Below are 23968 nucleotides of genomic sequence, written 5' to 3' on the forward strand. Positions count from 1 at the left end.
GGCTTTTACCAAACAGATAATGGTCTCTTTGGGGACCAGACCAGCAACATTATTTGGCGGAGAATTAGACACCACATTCCAAACCAATAGACCAAATTTAATTCGGGCCAGGAAGAATATTTCCGCACTTACCAGTCATTATCTCATCCTCACAACAACTGATTGTATCCAGAAACGTCCAGTAAACTGTGAGTGTCAAACGTGTGTGGGAATTTTAATGAATGGCCCGAACAGGGCAATTCCAAACATGTCCTTATTTTGGGACCCCAATATCGCCACTTCTAATTTGAGTTATTAATAGGACCAGGGCTGTTAAAAACAATTGCGTCACTCGCCAAAAGACAAAAGCACACACGGCACTTGACATATCTCGGTTTAATTTAACGAGCACACGGATGGCAGCGGGGGGTGTGAGGAAAGAGAGGGGAGACCAAAAAAAAAAAAAAAATGGTGGAAGACAAAGTGAATCTGAGACTGTGAAAGGATTGAGCTCCGACTGAAGGTGAGAGAGCGGAGACGGTGATGGATTAATTGATGACGCAAAAACTGACATCGATGGGAGAAAGATTAAGGCTGTGCTGAAGGAAAAAGAAAGATGGGCAGAAACCATTTGAAACCTTTAATGAGCGTTTGCTAGAAATACGAGAAATACCAGGAAAAGCAACGCATTTGATCACACTGAAATTTATCCTAAGTTACTCATACAAACGCCCCAAATGTCCACCTGAATTTGTTCCTTTTCAACCGTGTTTTCAAAGAACTCCCATTTATTGACCACGTTCTGTCCTCCAGTCATTGCCGTTCCCCTGCTGCTGTCCTGCGGAGAGTGTGGACTGCCTCCCCAGGTGAACTGCTCAGAAAGCCTTAATAATTGTTATTAGAGGAGGGGGAAGATTAAATTATAGGGGAGGCCACGCTTTGCCGGTCCGAAGGTGGTAACCAGCGTTTGACCTTTGGAGACGGCACGTGTAATAAGAAAGTTCTTGGTAACTCGGAGGACAGACGCCCACGTGGGATCCCCGCTGGTTTCAATCTATGACTCATAGCAGCAGAGCGCGCGTGACTTTGCATGAATCTGATAAAAAAAAAAAAAAGTTTAGCAGGAGAAAAGTGGTGGCTTGTGGCTTTGGTGTGTGACGGAAACACAAGATGGAGATGGTTCCATAACTCTGCAGTGATGCTTTCTCTGAGCTCCACAACAAGCTGGAGTCGCGGCGGCTGCTCGAGGCAACAAAACGCTACCAAGTAACGATCGTCATGTCGCTGATATGGACCCAGCCGCAAAAACACCAACTAACTTCAGCTGCTACGTTTTCCAGCCTCACCCCATATGACCAGTTAAACGATCCAAAGGAAGAAACGATGTGACGGCATTTCATATCTCATATTATTATTATTATTGTTCTGCTCACTTCATTACAGAGCAATGTTCCCTTGGAGTGGTGCATGGCTATATAAATAATAAAAGGAGAGCATATTGGAAAACTTCTCAACGGAATCTAATTCCAAAAGCAACCTGTTAGTTGTAATGTTTTCATAGTGGATGTTCATATCCCTCCATCTTTATGTATTTTTTTTTTTCGTTCAACAAATAATGCAGATGTTGTTATTGTTCCTGTTCCTTGAAGAAAACACTAAATACGCCATATGGTCTAAATAAAGAGAAACGCTTGTGAGTCATAGTTAGCCATAATGTCCAGCCCTGTGCAGATGATGGTTGCCAGGACGTCAAGAAATTCAAATTCATACTGTAATTCATTCAAAAGAGAGAGAGAGAAGTAGAAGAACAAGAAGAAACTATCTTGGCTCCACACACAGTTGGGCAATTTGTCTTGTGGCATTGCACCACATAGTTTATAAATCCCATTTCATTTCAACGGATTACATTCTATCACACTGCATTTGTAATAAGTTCATTCAGGGCTGATGTGGTGCAGCCCGAGCATTTAAATTGTGTATCGCTATTCATATTCCTATTAATGTGGTGTATGTGTGCGTGCATGTGGGGCGTACACTGCATCCGACGCGCCCTCCCCACCTGAAATCCTTTTAAAGGAGATGCATTTGAAGGGCTCGCAAATAATCAAATTACCGCATATATATATATACATATATATAGGGAGGCTGGAAATATTGAGAAATAAGTCGAATTGCATTGGTGCCTCGGAGAATAGGGGGGAAATTGTAATAATTGCAGTACGCACTGCAATATATAGGTTATTTCAAAAAGCCTGGATCTCTAGTTTGTGGTGTGAAGGCCGATTCTCACCTACAACAAAACAGGCAGCGCGCATAAGTTCGACATCACCCCGCATGCTCCACGCTCTGTATGGACACGTTACATAACGCTGCTTATTTACTTTCACGCACTCAAAATGCTCCCCGGTGCTCGGGGTCATCCCCTCCGCCTGAGGGCCGTCACCGCTGATAGGACAGGACGGGGCGTGCGCCCCGGCAGCAAATCTATTCTGTCAGGCCGGGAGACGACCCCGGCCACTCGTTGCTTCCCGAAACAAGCTTCGCTTTCATCAAGCGGCGAGATTAATCACTATAGCATCACACCGGCCGACAGGATGTGTCAAGATGAGTGTCTTTTCGCGGTCTCAATAAGGAGAGAGGAGAGACTCTGAGTCAGACTGAGGGGGGGACAGAGTGGCCTTCAGCGGAGCCGACTCTCCTGACGGGTCTCCTGCGTGAGGTGGAGGTCGCTGTCGTTGCGGAAGCACTCGGAAAATGAGCTAAAGCGCTATTCTGAGCGACCACACACACACTCTCGCACTCACATACACGTGCATATATATAAGAACAAAAGAAGAGAGAGGTGAAAACAGGGACAAAGCCAGGACAAGACAGAGGACAGAGGTGACAGACGATCAAACAGTGAGAAGATAGATGTGTCTCATTAAAGGGAATATGGTGTCCCCTCTAAGCGAAGAATCCTGAGAACATGTCACCAGAAATCCAGGACATCCTATGTGCCCTCGTCCGGTCACCTAATGAATCCTGTCCAGTCTGGAAAACGGAGACGTTTCAACACACAGCAGCAGGGGACAAGTTCATGTGACAGGTCGCTATTTGCTGCTTATATGACAAAGTGTTTAACAAATGACATAATCCGTGATGAGGTGGAAAATGCCATTTGCCGAACCGATTATTTTCTTTTATTACACTGGTAAGAAATGTACCTGCTAGTGGGGCTTGCAGCTGAATCACAAATCATGTATTGCATTTTTGTTTTCTGCTTGACTTTGGGCATGTGCTGTACCCGCTCTCCTAGCTCCCACTGGGCCTTGGCATGAGTGCCACTACAATCATTTTCAAGCGGGGAGTCTGCACCTTATACACTGTTATCGCCACAAAATATACTTATTTCGTAACATTTTTTTGGGATAAAGGTGACACTGCGAAGCCGAAACGTGGTGTGAAATAATGGTTATGTGGAAAAGTAAGCATCTGAAAACAGCATCATTATTAACTGCTGCTGCTAGACCGGAACATCCTGCACGTATTAGCATGGAGCGAACTCAAAGTCATCCATGACACATTTCCATACGAAAAAAAAAAGAAAAAAAAAGAAACGCATCATCCATGGTCCACCACCTCTGCATTTATTTATCTTTCAAACCCCTCAACCGGGCCAATTTAATAACACAATGTAAATTCAATCATGTTTACATATAATTTATGTTCATGTAATTAGTGCAGTCTATCCCCACTGCTTAAATATGGTAATTCCGCAAAATGAATATTCTGATTTATTGAAATGAGAAGCTACCGTGTAGAACTGTTAAATTACAGGGTAATTTGTATGGCTGTAAAAGAGGAGAGCGCGACAATGCCACCACAGACATTATTCTGATGGCTCTTTCTGCAACCCTTACACCGAATGGGAACGCTGTAAATGCGGAAAAATATATATATGGCACTTCAGTGCCACTATACTGTAGAGTGCGCTGCAATAAAGCACCGGTGCACATTCAGTACTTGCTCCTCTTTCCACTCAGCGAGGCTCAGTCGTTCCTTTCTGCGAGCTATAAAGCTGAAAACCCTTCTTCTATATGTGTCAATCAAACACAAAAGCGCAGGCGGTGGGTCTTTGTAAACTGATTCTGGGTTACTATTTTAGAGATTAAGGTATACGGAGGAGGTTCGCTGTTTTATGAGTCCATGTGACAAAAAGAGATTTAGAAAATGAACTTGAAAAAGGGAAAGAACATTTGCAGGTGTGACTGTAATATTATTTGAGTTTTTCTTCTGGATCATGTGAGATGTTATTTCTTTTTCTTATGAGGGAAGTGTGTACCTTTAGCCAGAAAAACAGTGGTAGTGTTGCTGAATACAAACAAATTCAGAAAATTGGATTAAATTAAGCTGGAACCAACGGCACTGAAAATGTAGCATACACAAAAAACATCTGGAGTTCCTGGAATGGCCACTAGGGGCTGGCTAAAAAAAATGGGAGTCAATTCCCAGAGAGCACTGTGTCACAAATGGGTGAAGTCACAGGTTGTCTGCCCTGATGTTACCTGTCCAAGCATTTGTTTATTCATTTTTTAATTACCCTGCAGTTTGCCGGACTCTGAGACTACAACGATGGCAACTACCGGAGGAAATCTATGTGTGATGTCACAGAGGGTTGCTCCATCTTTATATACAGTCGACGGATTTAACTGGTAAAAACTCCTACCTTGAGTGGGTGAGGTCTCCTGCTTGTCGTGTTCCTCGTGCCACTGCATGGTGCGATGGTAGCTCAGCATCACCTCCCACAATGCCTTGCACAGGTCCGTCAGGCAAGGAATGTAGCTGTCGAGGGTGATATGCTGGCGGGAGAGAGATAAGAAAAAATATATAAGGTCACTGACGGTCTTTTTCTTATGAGGAAGTCTGAGGTTTATATCTTCAACCAATACTGTGTCTAGGAAAGTAAAAGCATAATTTCGGGGTAATAAAGTGCAGTGCTCAGCCACTTTAAAATAAACTGCAACATTCAGCAAGAGGCTGACAAAAAAAAGGAGCTCATCAGCTTTCCTAACTTGCATCTAATTAAAGTCTGAGTGTACTAATAATTCAAGGACACTCGTGGAAAACGTCTATTTTCTGTGTCACAAGAAACCCTTTCATCTTATGTGAGAGCTAATTACTATGAGGACTGTTTTATTTGATCAACTTTGTTGCGGCGTTCAGAACCGACGGATGAGTTTCTATTTTTATAATTCTATTACGGTGAGATGAATTTGTGTATTATTTGCAAAGAAAGCAAATGGATCCGTAATGAACTGTGTGGTTACTGTGGTAACGGCACATGTGTCAAGTTCATAAGGAGCACGTTCACCGACCAGCCACGACATTAAAGCCACTGACAGGAGAAGTGAATAACACTGACTATCTTGTTATAGTACAATGTTCTTCTGGGGAACTTTTGAACCTGGCATCCGTGTGGATGTTACTTAGACATGTAACACACACCTAGACCAGCGCCCCCAACCCACAGAAATGGCACTCTTTGATGGAAGGAACCCATGTCCAGCCTGACACACAGGTACAAGCACATAAACATTTTGGAAAACCACAAGGTGTAGACCTGGCCTCCAAACTCACTAGATCCCAAACTGATCAAGTATCTGTGGGATGATCCTCCCCTCAACTCATAGGACCAAAGGACCCCCCACTAACAATGTTCTGTTGCCAGAAACCACAGGACACCCTCAGAAGGTCCCTGTTGAGTCACAATTGTTTTGGAGGCATAAGAGAAACCTACACAATATTGGGGAAGATGGTCATAATGTTATGCCTGACCGATGTATATGTAAATATACTGCATCTATTCAGGCAATCAGTCACTGTCTGTGCATCAGAAAATAATACATCAGCTTAAATAAAATGTTAATGTGCCTCAGGCTTGGAGTGAGTTATTGCTTTCATAAAACTTTTATTATTTCTACACATTATTAGAGAGTATTAAGTATTGGCTGAATGTCATGTAATTACACTTTTAAAACAAAGAGAGCCTTGGAAAATACAACAGTTGTATTCAAATACGGCCCACCTGAGGAAAGTCCAGCAGCCACAGTAGCGGCAGAGTCCTGTCAACGCGCTCGGAGGCACATTAATCACTACCAGTTGAAACAGAACTGTCAACAGTGGACGTACTTTACTTTGTTTAAGCCACAATAGCAAATAAGTGTTTGTAGACCCCCGCTGCATTCCACAAAAGCATTGTAATTCCACGCCGCAGGCCTAACGCACTAATGGCTGCAGAGAGAGAAAACAGCGGCGAACCAAATAGACCCCAACTGTGCCAACGCGAGTAAAGTTCCACACTGTCGGGCTCGCTCATCTGACGAGTCCCAGAAACCTCGAATGACAAACGACCACTCGCAAGGATAATCACTCATTATCGTTTCATTGCAAACATCTGAAACAGATTCACGACAGTAAGCCTTCAACAGCCAAGTTTCGTGTACTGGCCGCCATCACAATAGATGTTATTAGCTGCAACCCAAGGCAGCATTAGTGTTGGAGGATGGTGACGTAGGAGCAAAATGCTATTAACTCCACCACTCAACCACTACCCCGAACAGAGGAGAAAAAACTCATAAAATCAAAACAGGAAGAGACAATTATTTTTATGCTGTGTTCTACTAAATTTCATCATACTCAAAGCAAACTGACATTTCATTGTTGCACATTAAGGCATCACGCCCTGCAAAACCTACAGTGAAGGCGGTCAATTACCTAAATAATAAAATCTTCCCCTTGAGTTTCTCCTTAGTGTACTCAAACTTGAGAAACTTAATACCTGCGCTGGAGTGAACATTAATCACTGTTACTTACTGCGAGTTTGTAACCATACACCATGGTAACTCATTTGCAATTTACCATTTAAACAGCAAAACGTCAACTCTGTATAACTTAATGACCACAGTAATCTGTCTCCAGTGTTAAACAGATGACATAAGCAATTATACAAGTGGGGGATTATTTTTTTTTTCAGAAAAGCACGGCAAGTTCAAAGTTACAGAGAAAACCTGGCTGTCATTTACGGGCAGGATGGACTGCAGAAACGTTCCATCACTTAAAACAATCTAGACTGTTTGAAGACACTTTGAGCTATGGACACCACAAACCAAACAACAAAACACCAACCAGGCATTTGCCAACACAGGAAATGATCCCTGTGTTGGTTTCAGCAAAATCTTGTATTGATGATGGGAGAGTCTGACCACTGCGTAAAGCCTCCTTCAGCATCCCAAATGTTCTCAATGGGGTTAAGGTTCTGACTCTGTGGTTCCCGTGTGAAAATGACGTCTCATGCTCCATGAACCACTCTTTTAATGTCTAACTCTTTGAGCCCCATGAATCCTGGTATTGACATCTTGGAATGAATCCATGTCATCAGGGAAGAAAAAAACATTCTTTTGAACCAAGACCTGACCAAATGAAGCAACCCCAGATAGCAGATACCAGATACCCTGTCCCCCACAGGCATGAACAGTAGACACTAGGCATGATGGGTGAATCACTTCATCAGCCCATCGTATTGGCTCCCCACCATCCTTCCAGTTTTTAATAATGCCTTGGACAGTTAACCCAATTTTAGCAGTTTCTTCAATCTCCAAAGCTGTTTTCTCTGTTTGATGCATGCCAATGATTTGACCCTTCTCAAACAGACTAACGTCTTTTCCACCACCACAGGATGTTTTTCCACATTGTTGTTTAAGAAATAAGAAGCTACTCATTGCATCAGTTGGAGTTTAATGACTTGTTGCCAGCTGAAACATAGTTAAATCCAGGTGGAGACTTTTTTTTTGACCAGGCATTGTATACTGTCCAAGAGCAGAGATCTGTCTTGAATAGAAAATTGGCATTATGTTAGTCGTGTAATAGTTCTGAGAATAGTTATTCATAAATCACATTAATGTGGCAATTACAGTAGAGAATAACGAGGATTAAATCTTCTTGACCATATTTAAGGTTGTGTAATCAGTTTACATTTAAGTCAGTGCAGTGAAGCTTCAGAGATTTTAATGGTCTCCCAAGGTTGTGGTTCGTGCCGTTGCCATGGTTCCGCTGCTAGGTCCAACTGGTCCACAACAGACTGTCCACACAAGTGAACGTCCAAGATACATCATCAATCACAACCGTGTCAATCGTGTGTCTCCAAGGTGTCCAACTGACTAGTTAAAAAAGATTTGTTTCACACGGGCTACCTCAGGAAACAACAATCTTTCAAAAGCAAATACACAGGGACGAGCTCTTTAGGTGTACTTCAGTACATTTATTTCAGCACTGGCGCAATGTCACCAAAACAAACCACTGTATCCTTCTCCGAATACGTTGTCTTCCCGAATGAATCAGGAGGTATTTGCGTTTCCCTGGCGATCTTGGCAAGTGGTTTGAGTGATCGGACCACAGAGCATCTTGGTGGTTGTTTACACTTGTATTAAGAGCTGTGTGCTGGTAATCCACATTTAAAACCAAGTGTAAACAAGGTCACGGTGTGACAGGCATGTGGGAGTAAAACAGCGAGTGCACACTACATTAATATGCTCTTAGGTTCATTTCAGCTTTGAAGAGGGCTCTACTGTATTTCACCGTCTACAATAAGATGTCAAATACGAGCACTGTGCTAATTTCCAAAAGTTAAGGGAGCTTAGAGCACTGAGCAGCAGATTCTCCAGTATGAGCCAGGGTTGGCCAGACCTTTACGGCATACCATTCCCCGTCTGCCTCAATATTTTTATGTGGCACAAATACTAACAGGACTTAATAATAATAAATTAATATATTAACCCTCTGACTATTATTAGGATTCAATTATTATACTTAGAATGTGAATGCACAAAGAAGATGAGGGCGCACAAACAAAAATAAATAAAGTTAATCGCTTAGGTTGCAAAGCGGTCAGAGCAGCGGCGGAAAGACAGGTAAGCTAATGAGGCAGTTCTTACAAAACCTGTCTTACACTGACATTCCTCGTCCTCCACCAGTCAACCGTAACACAGCAGCATGTTGCCAAGCAACCGGGGCGAGGGGTGTTAAGAGTGTGTGGGTTACGATCTTCGACGGGGCTTAATGAGAAGAAGTAACCTCTGATACACCTACGCACAACTGGTGTCCTGTTTGTGTGCGCGTGACCGAGGGAGTTGAAGGCTACAATGGATTCAAGGTGGTTTGCGCTTCACAACAGCAGTCAGGAGAACAATAAATACACTGTTGCTGAAATGTGACCATCAACCTCGTCGGACACGTCCCTCATGCGCGGATGCAGCGACAGTAGCTCGGAGGAGGCAAGCCGGGCATTTATTTTAGAGCAGTCATTTCATTTTCTGAAGACGGTTCAGAGCCATAATTATGCGCATAACATATGCCAAGCTGTGTCAGGGAGACTTTGAGAAGACAAAGCGCTGAATGGACCCCCCCCTCCAATTGTGCGAGTGGGCGTTAGGAGAGGTATGCATGAAAGAAAGGGCCACAAATTTTTACAAGACTTCCAAGAGAATGCAGACAGCCCTGATTTAGCCACGGCCGCACGCCCCAGCTTTTCTTTCCTTTGAAAGAGGAACAAAAGAACAAATTAACCTGCATGAGGTAAAGACACATAGGATGGCCAGCAATGCCACAACAAAACAGGCAGACTGTTTAGTTTCTCTTTCTTATGCACTCACGGCTTGAATGGACGTAAATGAGAGGGAGACGCATGTTAAGCTTAACACATCTACGCAATGTGGTTTGAGCTATGATAATTTAAGCCCAGTTTCATCTGGAGAAGCCAAGTTGAACCACACCTATTTTCTTATTGTACGGATTATTAATGGTTTAAACCACTTCTTTAAATCTAACTGAAAGCTTCCTCTCGTCACACCAGTGTGTTACGATTGAGGTAGTTAAATGAGGCAATTGATCTGATTGTCAGCAGACAACTAGTGTCCATGTAGCCATCTAGAAGGTATCAGCATTTCTGTGCCTCGATATTATAATACCTTGTTATGCAGGTCTTAGTGTCTAACACCTGAAGCTGAGTTCGGAGATAAAAACCACAAGAGCAGTCCAGTTAAGTGCATTTTGTGCATTTTTTTGACTTGTTGATAGAGAGCTGACATTTCAAACAATATGTGTGACAGTTTAGTGGTTTTGTCTGCGATGACTTATTTTCACTGTTGTGGTCATTTATCTCTTGCAAAGAGATTTGCGTGCAAGAAAGTGGCGTTCATACTACACGAAAACACTGTCAAAGGCAATGACTAAGACCCCGCAGCATTCAGTGGGTTACTCTTCAAACAACACACTCGTACACAAATCATCCGAGAGACTGCTGAGATTTAATAAAGTGGACTCCGTGGCCCGAGGACCAGAAAAAATCTAACAAACCCTTCCGCTGGAAAACGCATACAAACACTTGCAGTCTTTAGACGCAGCGCATGCATACTACTGTGAACATCCAACTGCACGAGTCCAATTTCACAGCTCTACGAAATGGTCGGCAGTTCACATACACACAGATGAGCCGAATTACCGAACACCAACCAGTTGGCGTACACAATAAAAACGCACCCCCAGTCGTCTCTCCTATAAGAACCTGCTTTCATTTCGGGAGTGAACTTTCTTATTTGCATCGGGAGAGAAGTCAAGTAGACCGGGGGAATTGATAAGATGTGAGCGAGGCTATCCAATAATGATGAGATGTTGATGAAAAATTAATAAGACGATCAGAAGTGACCTTTCGGGTTGCTCCCAATCCCCTTGAATTTTTAAGGCGCATAACTAAGAGGCAGGTTCAGGGGGTGTGGGGCGACTGTAACATTTTCTCAACCTTTATTTATCGGGGGAACAGGGAAGTTTGCGCCGCTCCACAAACACCAAGTTTCCCACCGACACAGATAGTGCAGTGTCTACAGCGCAGATACACCGGAGAAGGTGACGTCTTAATTTCTTGTCTGTGGAAATCTGTTGTAAAAGAAGAAGAACGTTTTCTCCCCCTCTGTGACAGATCTAGGTATGTGTGACATGGGCACATATGTGTGGTGGGTTTTCTATGACCCTGCACTGGCTAGAAGTGGGCACAGTCCAACTTCCTGATGATTAGACAGTCTTCCACATGGCGGCCAGAAGATCTCAGTCAAAGATGTAGTAAGAGATGATTTAAGAGGTTGATTTCAGGTCAATTTAAATATAAATAAATGATTAGTCACTACAGTTGTCTCCACAACTTCCTACTTAAACATGTAGTCAAGCAGCTTATTTGACTATAACTGGTCAGTAATGTCTTAGAGCTCTCAAGGCAGAATGCAGCGACAGATTGAGTCAAATACATTGGATTGGAATTAGAATATTTTTATCGCGATTTTTATCGTTATTGCCACAATGGCAAAATTTATCGTGATGCATTTTTTTTACCCTTATCGCCCATCCCTACTATAGACTGCTATGTATTTAAGATTACACCATGAAACGCTGCCAAATAAACCAAAATGACTTCATTCTGTTAATATAGGGCCATCATTTCACACACTGGTTTGTGTTAAATAATGAAGTTATTATCAAGGTGAATCGGTTTGATGGGTAATGTAGAGATTCTCTCGGGCGGCATTAAGAAAGCTTAACAGGCTAGAACCACCTCTACTGATTCATTCATCATTTCAAAGGCTTATTGGAACTTTCGACCATCATGGTGTTCAACTATAATGAACTCTTGTAAAGTGTCAGACTAAAGTGGTGTGAAGCACAGCTCAGTTTTCTTCGGCCAAGTTACTCATGTACTTACTGATATGAGCATTTACGTGGTTATTACGAGCTAATCCTTCAATACCACAGAACATTTCTTCCCAATGGGTCAGCCTGTTCAAAGCCAGTTACACTATGTATGCATTTTTACTCTGACTGAGGTTTTACTTACCTTAATGTAAGTGGAATACTAGTGTACTGCTGTGTAAGTGCAGCATATATGCATTTCCTAGGCCAGTCTGTTGATTTGAGCCATGTCTTGTCACAGGTGGATTTTTATACCAGTCGGAGACCTTGGATGAAAGTCTGTGAGTGCCTCTATAAAATCTGAAAGAGGGAAGTGCGCAGAGGGGCACTTGAAACTGTAATCTCAGAAAGGACAAGGTTTCAAGTCCTCACTGAGATTTCTAAGTATCTCTTGAAAAATCCTTTTTGTCCAGCGTGCTCGGGCACCTCAGTAAGTTCTCCTTTTGCTATTGCTTTTAAAGGCAGACACAAAGTAAGCTAATTCTTTAATTCGCTGCAAGCAAAACACTTGATCTTCCCGGGAAAAGAGAGGCTGAAAATGCTGTCAGTGACGCAGACGAACTGCCTCTTCGTTTGAGGGTTCACGCGCGGCCCCATCAATCACGGGCGCGTGGCCGAAGTTGTAAAAGCGCATCCTCACGATCTTGCTTTGGCGGCTGCACGGTTCGCGGAAAATGAGAGTGTTTGTGATACGAGCGAAACCATCCAGGCAACGCGCCGCGCTGACAGCAAATTCATCAAACCCAAGTAAACATTAGGATGTGTCTGTAACTAGTGTACGGTCTCGTGCACACTGTAACTCTGATCCATGGCACAGATTCCAATAATCCCAACAGCAGTTAGGTCCACAAGAACAACAACAAACAAACAAAATGTATGGACAGATGGGTTTGTCACTTGGTGGTGGTGTGTTCTTGAGGGTAAAATATTTCACGTGCAACATGAGACTAGAGGAATAAGATTTAAATGTATTCCAGTAGGATCTACCGAACCTAGGGCTGGGGTTGCTTAATGAAGGGAATAGGAAGAGATAAGGAGAGAAGGCTAGGAGATGTAGTACAAAGGGAAAAGGTAAAGGATAGGCCATTGTAAACAAGAGCACAACACGCAATGCCCTTGGAAAAAGCTTTGCATCCAGGCACAGAGGGTCAATGAGGAATACACAGTTGACATATTGAGAAAGGCTGTAAAGCAAACACTGTACCCAGAAAGTGACTGGAGTAACCTTTACCTATAGCTTTTTATAGGCCTTCACACTGCAGGTCCCCGGGGGGGAGGAAAGCTCCCTCCCTGAAGTTCATGATGAATTGACCATGTCATGGCTTGCCGGGCATTTAAATCAGATTTATTTTGATTTGGACAGGGTTGAGTGAGTCTATAGTGAGGGGCTACGACACGCTACGCTTCTCGCTAGAGCAGTAACTCAATTCTTCTCTCTCAATAACTCTGTCCTCCTGCTTTATTTCAGCCCCTTTATGGAAAATCTGAGGAATCCTATGTCATGAAATGAGGCACTATTTGTGTGCCTATAAGAAAAGAAAAAACAATGGCCTGGTTGTGAGCAAAAATGTGCGAGACTACGTGGCCCAGCTCCCGCTAAAAGTACGCAAGTCTTCATCTAAGCGACTGAATGTTTTCGAGCAAAAAGCAACTGATATCAGAGGATTAAACACAACGCTCGTCTCCTTACCGTGCACAAGTCCTTATACTGCATCTTCTGGAACTTTGTGTCCGCGTTGCCGGCGCACAGCTCAACGTACCCCAGCACCACCTGGAACACGGTGTTGTGGATGGCCTGGGTGAAGTGCATGTGCAGCTGGTCCATAGCAGTCTGCGGGAAGAGACGAACACGTCGTTATGAAACATGTCACTGTCAGTCTGCCAGAAAGGCGAACGGCACGGAAATTGCAAGTCAAACTTCTTGGAGACACCTACTGATATTTTGGAATTATTTGCAGGCGCGTTTTGGTAGTTTCACAAAATGGTGCGGGGGAGGAAAAAGAGGGTTGCTCTATATTGTGGGAGCTGCAATGGGCAATTCTGTCTCCAGTTTGCATTTTGCAGTGGAAAATGTCGTTAAAGAAGCAATAACAATAAGGAAGGAATAAATGGAAAAGCACAATGGCACAGATGTGCTTGCGACACTCATGGTGCGACTGCACGGCTACCTGCCTCCATCTCTGCTCACTTGTTGCACTATTAATCTCATCTCGAATGCCTCGAGCTATGCCATCAAAACTCACCTCAATTAGGAGAACTATGCCTTAAAGGAAAACATATTCAATTACTCATAGACTGTTTCTTATTTTTTTACGTATTTAATGCACACCTGATAGCTTCTCCACTTTCTTCTGTTTGAATTCTCTAATAAACAGGTAATTTCCTCTGTGTAGTCCATCCAGCAGCATTAGGGCTAATTTAAAGCTTTGGTTGTAAGTGATTGTAAATTACTGACAGGAGGGCAGAGAAGAGGGCACCAGTGAGAGGCATATTTTTCACTACCATCCAAGCTTAATTTAGATTATAGGGGCACAAAGACAAGCCAAATTTCATATTCATAAATTTAATACTAGCATCCGTAGCATAATGCTAATACAACAGATGCTATGATTCAACAGCACATATTGAAAGAATCAAGGTAGCTAATTGTTTTACAAACATTCACAGCCTCAGTAACCTACGTTAGTTAAAGTGTAGATTCTTTGTGGACCACAAGGTTTCTGGGACTGATTGCAGTCATGCATAGGTTAAAGCATAGCTTGTCAGAGCATATGATATTGCCAACTAGCATGATATTTGTTGGGCTAATAGGGTAAAAATGGATACTGTAGACTTGTTATATTATAGAAATACTTCAATAAACCATAAAATTATGACCGCCTAATATTGTGTATGTCTCCCTTGTGCCTCCAAAACACTTGGGACTCATCAGAGAATAGACGTGGGCCTTCTGAGGGTGTCCTGTGGTGTCTGGGAACACAATGTTGGTAGTGGGAGTCTTTGAGTCCTATGGGTTGAGGGGAGGGTCCTTTGTGGTTGACCTAGTGAATTTGGAGGCCAGGTCAACACCTTGTGCTGTTCTTCACATTTTCTGAGTTGTTCTTAAACTGTTTTTGTGTCTGTGTCAGGCTGCATCCTGCTTGAGATTGTTGCTTCCATCAAGGAGTGTCATTGGTATGGGGTGGGAGCCCCTGGTCTGGCAAATCCACGCGAATGTCAGGTCCAAAAGTTTCCCAGAAGAACATTATATTGTCACGAGATGATTAATGTTATTTACTTCTCCTGTCAGTGGTTTTAATGTTGTGGCTTATTGATGTACATTTACCTCATATTGTGTTATGGGGTTATGTTTTTTGTTGGTTTCGTTTTCTGATGTTATTTTACATTAAAGCATTCGCCAACTGTCATGCGGCAAACTAAAGTTCCCTGATGTCTAACGTATGCTGAAACACTTAAAACCTGAAACCTTAAGTTGAGGGTGGTGATGATTTACTGTTTGATTTATGCTACACATCACACACATTATAGTTAGTTGTATGAACCAATGTTGAGCAGTTTAATGAAGTAGAATGCGTTGATTACTTTTTCATTCATAATTAAAATTTTCATTTAAAAAGTTTCTGTGAATAATGATTTCACACAAACCCTTAGCGTTTATCCTCAAAGCCATTTCCTGCTCTGAAAGCTCCTACCCAGCGCCTCGCTCCGAGAAATGAGGACACCGGTGTCGAAATAGACAGCACCGAACAATGCCCGTGGCCACATCCAATCTAGACTCCCTGCTGCCACAAACCAAAATGGCATTTCTTCCCTTCTTTCTGATGGAGGTTCGCTTCATTTGTCCTAACAACACCATGAAAATTACAGGCTGCGCTGGACCTGGATTGTAGACAAGAAAAAGGAGGCAATTGTGGCAGCCCCCATTGTAACAATCTCCAGCCACCGACCTTAATAGGTGTAGTTATCAACAACGAGGTAAATAGACTCATTCATACGTCAAACTGAAGGAGCCAGGAGACCAGTGTAGGAAGTGAAAGTGAACCGTTTATGTGGTACGTTACAGTATGCAAAGTGAGGTTTCTACCTTTTTGCACAGTTCAATTGTGGATCCAACTCAAAAGCAGCAGATTTAAAGTGCGCCTGTCTGACAACTGCACCAAAAGTAAAAGACTCAGATAAAGAAAAGGGCTCCGGGTGATGAACAGAGAGGGTCGCTTGAGGTCAACAGCAAAGTGCAGCCCACAACAACTTCTTAGTTTGCTTCTCATCGTCGCAGAGACAGTAAAAACATGATTAATTCTGAACGAGCTTCGATGACGCAGTCTCCACCTCAAGGAAGCCTGTTAACATCAAGGGGGGCGAGCGGCACATTTACGAGCGTCAACACAAGGCTCGAGTTGTGAATAACAGTGACACACTGTGCTCGCTGATGAGGGCCACGGTGAGGGGACGCTTCTTTCTGGTGTCTCACTCTAACTCTCGGCTTTAATTCCAAATTTCTACTTTAATCAGCCAAATACTCCTCGACGCTAATGCTCCCCGGTGGAATGTGGACTTTGTAATGTCAACCACTGAGAAAAAATTTAAACAGGCTAAAACCTGCAAAGTAAAATGCCATGTTAGCGGAGCATTAATCTGCTCCGTGTAGTTTCGGATTGGAACACGAGAGCACAGGTTGAGAAATTGAGGAAGACAGGAAGAGCCTGTCATTAAAGGTTATAGTCTATTTTTATTCCTACACGTGCACCTTTAACGGAGTCTAGAGCGTTTTGTTTCATAGACGTCATAGCTTTAAATAAAGTGCTGCGTTCACTTAAAAGATGTGTCGCACGCACCAAAAAAAAAAAATGGCGTGGGTGACAGCATCATCTCTGCAGTTTGGGAGATCAGAGAGCTTATTTAGTACGTTTCCTAGGATTATTTAGGAGAATTACAAAATCCTTTTTGTGGCTGATTTCAGAGGGTGACTGACAGTAAAGAGGGAACATTAGGATCGTGTAAGATGACGCGAAGGCTCAGTGCCTTCATCTAAAGAGCCCAAAAAGCTCGTCGCTCCAAGGAGAACACCTTAAACTAATCAGCTGTTCATGTGATGTTGGGAAAATGAGCTGCAGATGGTGGGAAAACTCTCTTTAATACGCTTCCAAACTTGGAACAACAACAAACTTTGGTACACAACTTGTTTGTTCACATGCTGTTTATGCACTTGCTCGTATGGCTGAAATGAAATGAAATAGCATAGCCGTCCCGATGTGGCAAAGTGTAAAGTAAAGTAAAAAAAAAAAAACAAAAAAAAAAAACAAACTTGGCTGAAAACCCCCAACAGGAGAATGAGTCAGACAACGGAGGACGAACCCCGCAGGTCATCGCGTCCAGCCAGGCTTAGCCGTCCCCCAACCCTCGACCCCGCGGACCAGTCGATGCACTGACCTGTGTTTTGCCCAGGAGCGTGTATGCCAGCTGGACCTTGGTGTAGTGCGAGACATCAAAGTGCTTACAAGTCTTAGACAGGGCGACATCGAGCTGCTCCTGGAGACAAAAATAGAGACGACAAAGGAAGAGGAAGGGGGCAAGGTGAGGGGAAGGGGGAAAGAAAGAAAGAAAAAGTGTGGGATTATCAACGTTAACACCAGGGATTTAGATATAGATGTGCACAAGGCCGAGGGCAGGTAATTGGATGTGGGTGTATCTATATTTAGAAACGCGTGTACGTCTTTGGCAAAGACATAAAAGGAAGATGAATAAGGAAGGATTGTAAGAAACCGGGGAGCGCAGGAGTGTGCAATGGCCTTGGCATGATAAGCCTTTAACAGTGTAGCGTTGACAAACGTGATCCAGTGCCTTGCATGACAAAGTCTTCTCTTGTGTCTTATATTTAAAAATGCACTTGGCAAAATAAATACAGAATTAGCAGATGTCTGGAAGCCAGTAAATCCAAAATTTTTGATTGATTACAGTCAATTAGTTCCATATACCACAGGTTTTGTGGACTAGAGAGATTAAGCAAAGATTCCCTACTTACTACATGTGTTCTATATTAAACTCAGCCTAGCGCTTATAATAAATATATTATCATTTGCATGAAATATTAAGCTATTTAGACAATTCACAGGAGGATTACAAGAAAGATGTAGTTCAAACAATCGATTTTATTCACATTTTGTTGAGGGCTCAAAAGTGATTGGACAGTCGCTTCAAAAGGCGCTTCACAGCCAGGTATTCATCCATTATTCATTCATCAATTAAACTACATTAAAAGCTCTGGTGCTGTTTCCAAGCGCGGCACTGGCATTTACAAACCTGACGTGAACCCGCAACCTGTGTTTAAAGGAGCTCTGAATGCAAATGAAACCGTCTAGGCTCATGACGCGAAGCATAAACATCATTTGTAAAGCAGGGTGGAGGCAGCATGATGCATGGGCCTGCGCGGCTTCCAGTGGCAGCGGCTTTATTGATGAATTCTTTAGCGTAAAGGGACGTAGTCTGGGCTCAGACTCAGCCAAACGAAGCGAGGCTGATTAGACGCCGCTTTGTAGTTTGGGTTGTACATTGACTGAAAACACACTGTGAAAGAAGCTAATTGGGTGAGTTTTGTTTTCCGGATGTGCCACGACCTTCACAGACAAACTGTGAAAGCAACTCAGGGAGTTTTCAACAGTTAAGGAATTGAATATTGTGCTATGTCGGAGTCATCTGATCAAGTAAACAAACTAGCTCATAGCTTGCCAACTTCAGGCAGTGAACTCCTGCAAAGGGAAGTATTAAACCTGTGCATTTAACTCATGAATATGTAAATTTGTCCATTCGCTTTTGAGCTCTGAAAATAGAGGCCATCTTTTAAAATGGTTGGAATTCCTACAGCATTTTCCTCCCATTTGGATATGAACACCCTCAGACACTCTGCATAAGCACCTATCTTATGTTCACTGTGAAATTGTGGGATAAATTAAAGGATTATCTCATCTTAAAACAATCTAAACCGCGTCAGTGTTCAAACATATATCAGAAGACGCACACTTCTACATTTCTGTTTCTACTTTTTATCGTCACTAAGCACTAAGTGTCGGAGGGACAACGCCTGTGAACCACCAAACCAAACGCCACAACTGGCTTCTGGAACGCTTTGTGCACATGTTTACTTTTACGAAATTAGAGGATTTGGCATTGTGTATTCACTGACTCACGCTGACAGGTAAACAAACATGTGTGCACGTGTGTGTGCGTGTGTGTGCGAGCCTCTTTCTTGTGTACAGACAAAACTGTGAGTAATTAATCTACTCAAGCGGAGCGGCCGCGTCGCAGAGAAAATTGCTTTGCATACCATTTATCATACAGAGACACAGAGTATCACGGCACAGCTAGAGATGAAACAGATATAATTTACTGGGCTACACAGACAATAATGAGTTTCTAAATGTGTCAATATTTGGCAGACCCGGAATGAGAAAGGCAAACTATCAAAATGTCAAAATGAAGTAGAGATTGCTTCTTTCACAGGGAAATTACGAGGTTAGAGCAAAACATTGTGCGGTGTTAAAGGGCTCTTTGCTAATATTGCGCTCAGATAACGCAATTAGAGGAAAGTCAGAGGGGCACGTACCTCTATTTGCTCCAGAGTGTCTTGAAGTTTGGAATTCAGTTCGCTGCGGAGAAAAGAAAAGAGAGATTGTTGAGGGTGGATGTGGAGACAGTAATAATACGATAATAATATTTTGCTTAAGGTATTTATTAATTAAATTACAGATTGCTTGTTTGGAATATAAAAGTGATGTGATGTGAGGAAGTGATGTGAATAAAACCATTCACAAACAAAATCAAAAAGTACCTCACATAAATACAAATAATAAAACGATAAATAAATAATAATAAAAAATCTACTATATTAAATTGTATTAAAATCATTTAAAACATTTGATTAAAAAGTGACATAAATATAGAAATTAATATAAATGGTGAATGAAAAAAATACTAATTCCTGAATTTGGCAACATTTATTTATTTATTTATTTATTTACTCTTATATATTTTTATATATACTACGCGCTGTGACTTTATATATATACTTTTATATGTTATATATTTTTTGGATAAACAGAGTTTTCATATTTATGTGATGAAAAGCAATTAAATTATGAAGCAGTAATATATCATTTATAAGCGTTTGTCCTTTTTCAGTTTCGACAGTAAAACCCACTTTAAGAATACTCATTTCAGTGACTGAGAGTGTGTGTGTGTGTGTGCGCCCGTAAAGCGCCGACACATCCTTCGGAGCGTTCTCAGTTTTTGCCTCGTCCCGCGAAACACTTTCAACTCAGAGGCTGCAAAGTGGCACCAGGAATCGCGACTATTTTGCTGATCCCAAGACGCCGATTCAATCCCCTCGTGACTCCCGCTGCACCGCATCCATTCATAATCATCTTCTGTTCCACTGTTACCCCCCCTCCCACACACACACACACACACACACACACACACACACACACACACACACACACACACACACACACACACCTCGCCTCTGTCCTTGCTGTGCATGGGTTTTTTCCAGGTCATCCTTCTCTTATGTTGTGCCTTGTGAGTCTGCAGTCGCCCAGGGGACAAAGTGTCCCAAACAAATTGCTAATTAAGCATCTTAGCTTCAGCTGGGGGTGGAGGGTGGGGAGACTGAGGAGGAGGAAGCTGAGGAGCAGAGAGGGGGCCACAGATTGATATTACCAAATATGATGCCTTGTAACTCTTTTCATTTCTGCCCGTGTTTGAGTTTAGAAGTTAGAAGAAAGTGTGAACTTAACTCCCCAGGGTGACACGACAGTATTTCTAAAACCAGACTACCGCTCAGTTGGGGTGTGATTCCACCTTAAGTTTTGAGCTGCAGCATCAGAAGGCAAGGCACAGGCAGCATCCTCGGTGGAAAGTCGGGATTGGAAGACAAGATAAAATGAAACACACAAAGAAGTCAGAGAGCTGGCTCGACTAAAAAAAGCTGAACTGATCAATGTCAGGCCCTGGCAGCCGAAGAACGACGCCCCGAATGTCCATATGCAATGTAGAGAAGAAACAAAGCCTTGTGCTTCTGGCAGCCAGACTGAGGAGACAGTCCAGAGGCCGAGAGGAGAAACGTTGTGTTCTTTATACAATGTTCCCATATATTCACACGGCGCAGTTTGACAAATAACAACAGTTACACCACAAGCCAAAGAGCACTGGAGGAGACGGTAACAAAAATCATCCTGCACTATGGAGGAAGTAGAAGAAGCGGCCATACTGGGACTTTTCTCAAAACTGATGAACTATCACTTCAGCCACAACATTAAAACCACTGACAAGTGATGTGAATAAACATTGATCATCTTGTGACAATACAACGTCCTTCTGGGAAACTTTTGGACCTGGCATTCACGTGGATGTTACTTGTACCACTGACCTGCACCAGACCAGACAACCCAAATGACCTGGAGTTGACCTGACCTCCAAATTCACTAGATCCGAAACTGATCAAGTATCTGTGGGATGATCCGCAGAGGCCCCTCCCCTCAAACCATAGGACCCAAAGGCCCCCCACCAACAACATCCTGTCACCAGACACCACAGGACACCCTCAGAAGACCCACGACCATTCTGTGATGAGTCCCAACAGTTTTGGAGGCAACAAGGGAGACGCACACAATATTAGGAAGGTGGTCATAATGTTATGCCTGATCGGTGTATACCTTGCTTGCTCAATCTTGACCAGTGGCTACCTCGCTGGTGTAGTCAGGAAATATTTGGAGCAAATAACTACTCACAAAGTCAAAGGTGATCTGTTTTACCAACCTGATACTGTCAGTGCTTTGAGCCACAAAGAGAGATGTGTAGTTATTTTAAGCTCGAGGAAGAAAACCCAGCAAGTGCAATATGAGCATTTCGTGAGGAACTTTATTAAACACTGGGAGGAAAAAAATCATCAAAGTGCTCACTCGCAGCTTACCTGTACCGGGCTGCCATCAATCACCAGATGCTCAAGGTTGTGTTGCATCAGTGTCGGACATGGATAATCAATTTTTTACATATTTTACACTTACTTAATCAGACAAAGCAGCGCTGGGCAGCCAGCTTATCTTAGACAATCCTGCTGCCAGTTGGCCGCCATCCACACTTTTAGCATAAACAATCATCAATATTGTCATCAATCTTTCAGCAAGACAAATTATTTTGGAAATTAATAACAGCTGGGACGCATCCTGATTGGCCAATCGACCATTTCACTTCCTATCAATGAGCTCCCCTTTCATTTACACCATTCAACCTCAGAGTACAGCAGATATGCCACAAAATGGATCTGTGAATATGTTCAACGACCCGCTAAGAATTTTGATCTCTTGGACTTTGAGGAAAACCACAAAAGGTCAACCCGAGGCCAGCAACCCGGGTCGTCTGCTGTTACACCGTCCATGCCCAGTATACATTACTTAACTGCACTACAGATGCAGCTTCTCCCTACACACTGGCACCCTTCCACGATCAGACAGAATGCATAAATAACAGATGAGGAGGAAAACTTAATTAACAATCTGCTCCCTGCAGGCGACGCGAGGATTGAAATAGAATTACGCGAAAATCAGGAGGGGCTTTCTTTTTTTTTTTCTTCCCACCCCCTTTTCAATTATCACCAGCAATAGGTGTCCGCGGGGCCTCGGGGCAAGCCGTCGCGCGGTGACTTGCTGACTCGCAAAACACATACTGTATTTGCAAGGGTCTTCCGGATTTGCAGCTTCGGTGAGGCAGCCACTTCTGAATCAGCGGTGCTATTATAGACACTGCTGCCGGGCAGGCGGAGTGGCCAGAGAGCGGCAAGGGAAGGGCTTCAAAGAGCCAAACTCAGCGAGAGGGGACAACGGCGAGCGCAATTATGCAAGCGAAAGAGCAGGGGACGTCGGTTCAAAGAAGGAGGGAGTTTGGAGGAAGAGCAAAAGGGAAAATCCGTCATACCAGAACGACAGAGTGTGCACGATATAAGGTAATTTTGGCCCCTGCTTTTACAACTGAAGGTTTCATGACAACCCATAAGTTGACAGACTGAAGCCAGGGCGTGAACCGCACTTCTAAAGCTGTTCATTAGATCGGAGTCATGCATTTGTTTATTTGTTAATTTGATTTTCTAGGCCAGAGGCTGCGCAAAACAAGGATATGTGACACTCCAGGTTTACTGTTTGTTTCTTGCCGACGTATTAAAATGTACAGAAGATGCTAATTTCTCACCGTAGATAGGCACTTGTTATCTTCCCCCTTATTCTAACGGAGTAAGCTCTGATTAGTCTGTCAGTTATACTGACTACTGTGACCAGTAGCTAATGTGAAAATCCAATTAAATTGCAAACATTTGGAAAAGAGATAACACAACTGACTAATGCAGGTTTGCAGGAGAAATTAAAGCACCCGGCATAATTGGAGCTCAGCGTGAAAAAGCCTGGGTGTACAAATAATGAAAATCATCTTTCTTCCGCGCACACGAGCTTAACTGAAAAAGTCGCGTTGGCGACAAATCGAACAAACAGTCAAATGCACTGGAGTGAACTCTGTCAGCGCTAAACAGAACCATCCCTAAAACAACGTGTCACCCGGATAAAAGTAATCAGCTCCGTCAGTGTGAACGGGAGGGCTCCATCGTGTTCCCGATATGGGCGACACAGCACCACGACTCATTCTTAAAAGTCTGCCCCGCCACACTGTTTCAGCTTTTCAGCCTCCAACGCATCCTACGTGAAGGCACCGTGTCTCTGAATGCATTTATGAGCTGCCGCATTGTTTGTAGTGACATGTGGGGGCAGCATGCACACAACTGTTTGCTTGTTCGAGAGTGTGAACATGCGTGACACAGAAATTAATGCAGGAGCCCTCTGCCCTTCTCAGTACACTCTGATCCTCTCGAACGTGCCGCTGAACTTTGGAATCGAGGCTGCACCTGAGCAGATCACCTCTCTCAATACTAAGAGGCAATTAGCTGAAGTGGAAATCTGGAGGAACCTCACCTAGAATAACCCAGTGACAATCTATGTGGCAGCTAATATAATATAACTAGTAAACTCTGAGCAAGACTTAAATGTGATATCTGGAAACTCTCTTTTTATTCATTGTTACTTATATATGTTTAGGTCAACGCAAAATGTGTAAAATAAACCATAAATGTGTCCAACTGAAGCATTCATTTCTACACACCACACTGGCTTAGGGCAGTGGT

The 23968-nt window shown here is 43.0% G+C and overlaps 1 protein-coding gene across 2 annotated transcripts in view; it reads right to left on the bottom strand.

The window, feature by feature from the left end:
* Nucleotides 1-23968, bottom strand: part of vps50 (VPS50 EARP/GARPII complex subunit) — a 106467-nt gene that overhangs the window by 55710 nt on the left and 26789 nt on the right. For both annotated transcript variants that reach the window (XM_047604942.1, XM_047604941.1), the window contains exons 10-13: nucleotides 19352-19394; nucleotides 17182-17280; nucleotides 13442-13582; nucleotides 4688-4820 (exon numbers count right to left, since the gene is read on the bottom strand). In XM_047604942.1, the coding sequence (XP_047460898.1) occupies nucleotides 4688-4820; nucleotides 13442-13582; nucleotides 17182-17280; nucleotides 19352-19394 (416 nt within the window). The remainder of the gene's footprint in view (nucleotides 1-4687; nucleotides 4821-13441; nucleotides 13583-17181; nucleotides 17281-19351; nucleotides 19395-23968) is intronic.

Source organism: Mugil cephalus, chromosome 14 (assembly GCF_022458985.1).
Source record: "Mugil cephalus isolate CIBA_MC_2020 chromosome 14, CIBA_Mcephalus_1.1, whole genome shotgun sequence".
NCBI lineage: Eukaryota > Metazoa > Chordata > Actinopteri > Mugiliformes > Mugilidae > Mugil > Mugil cephalus.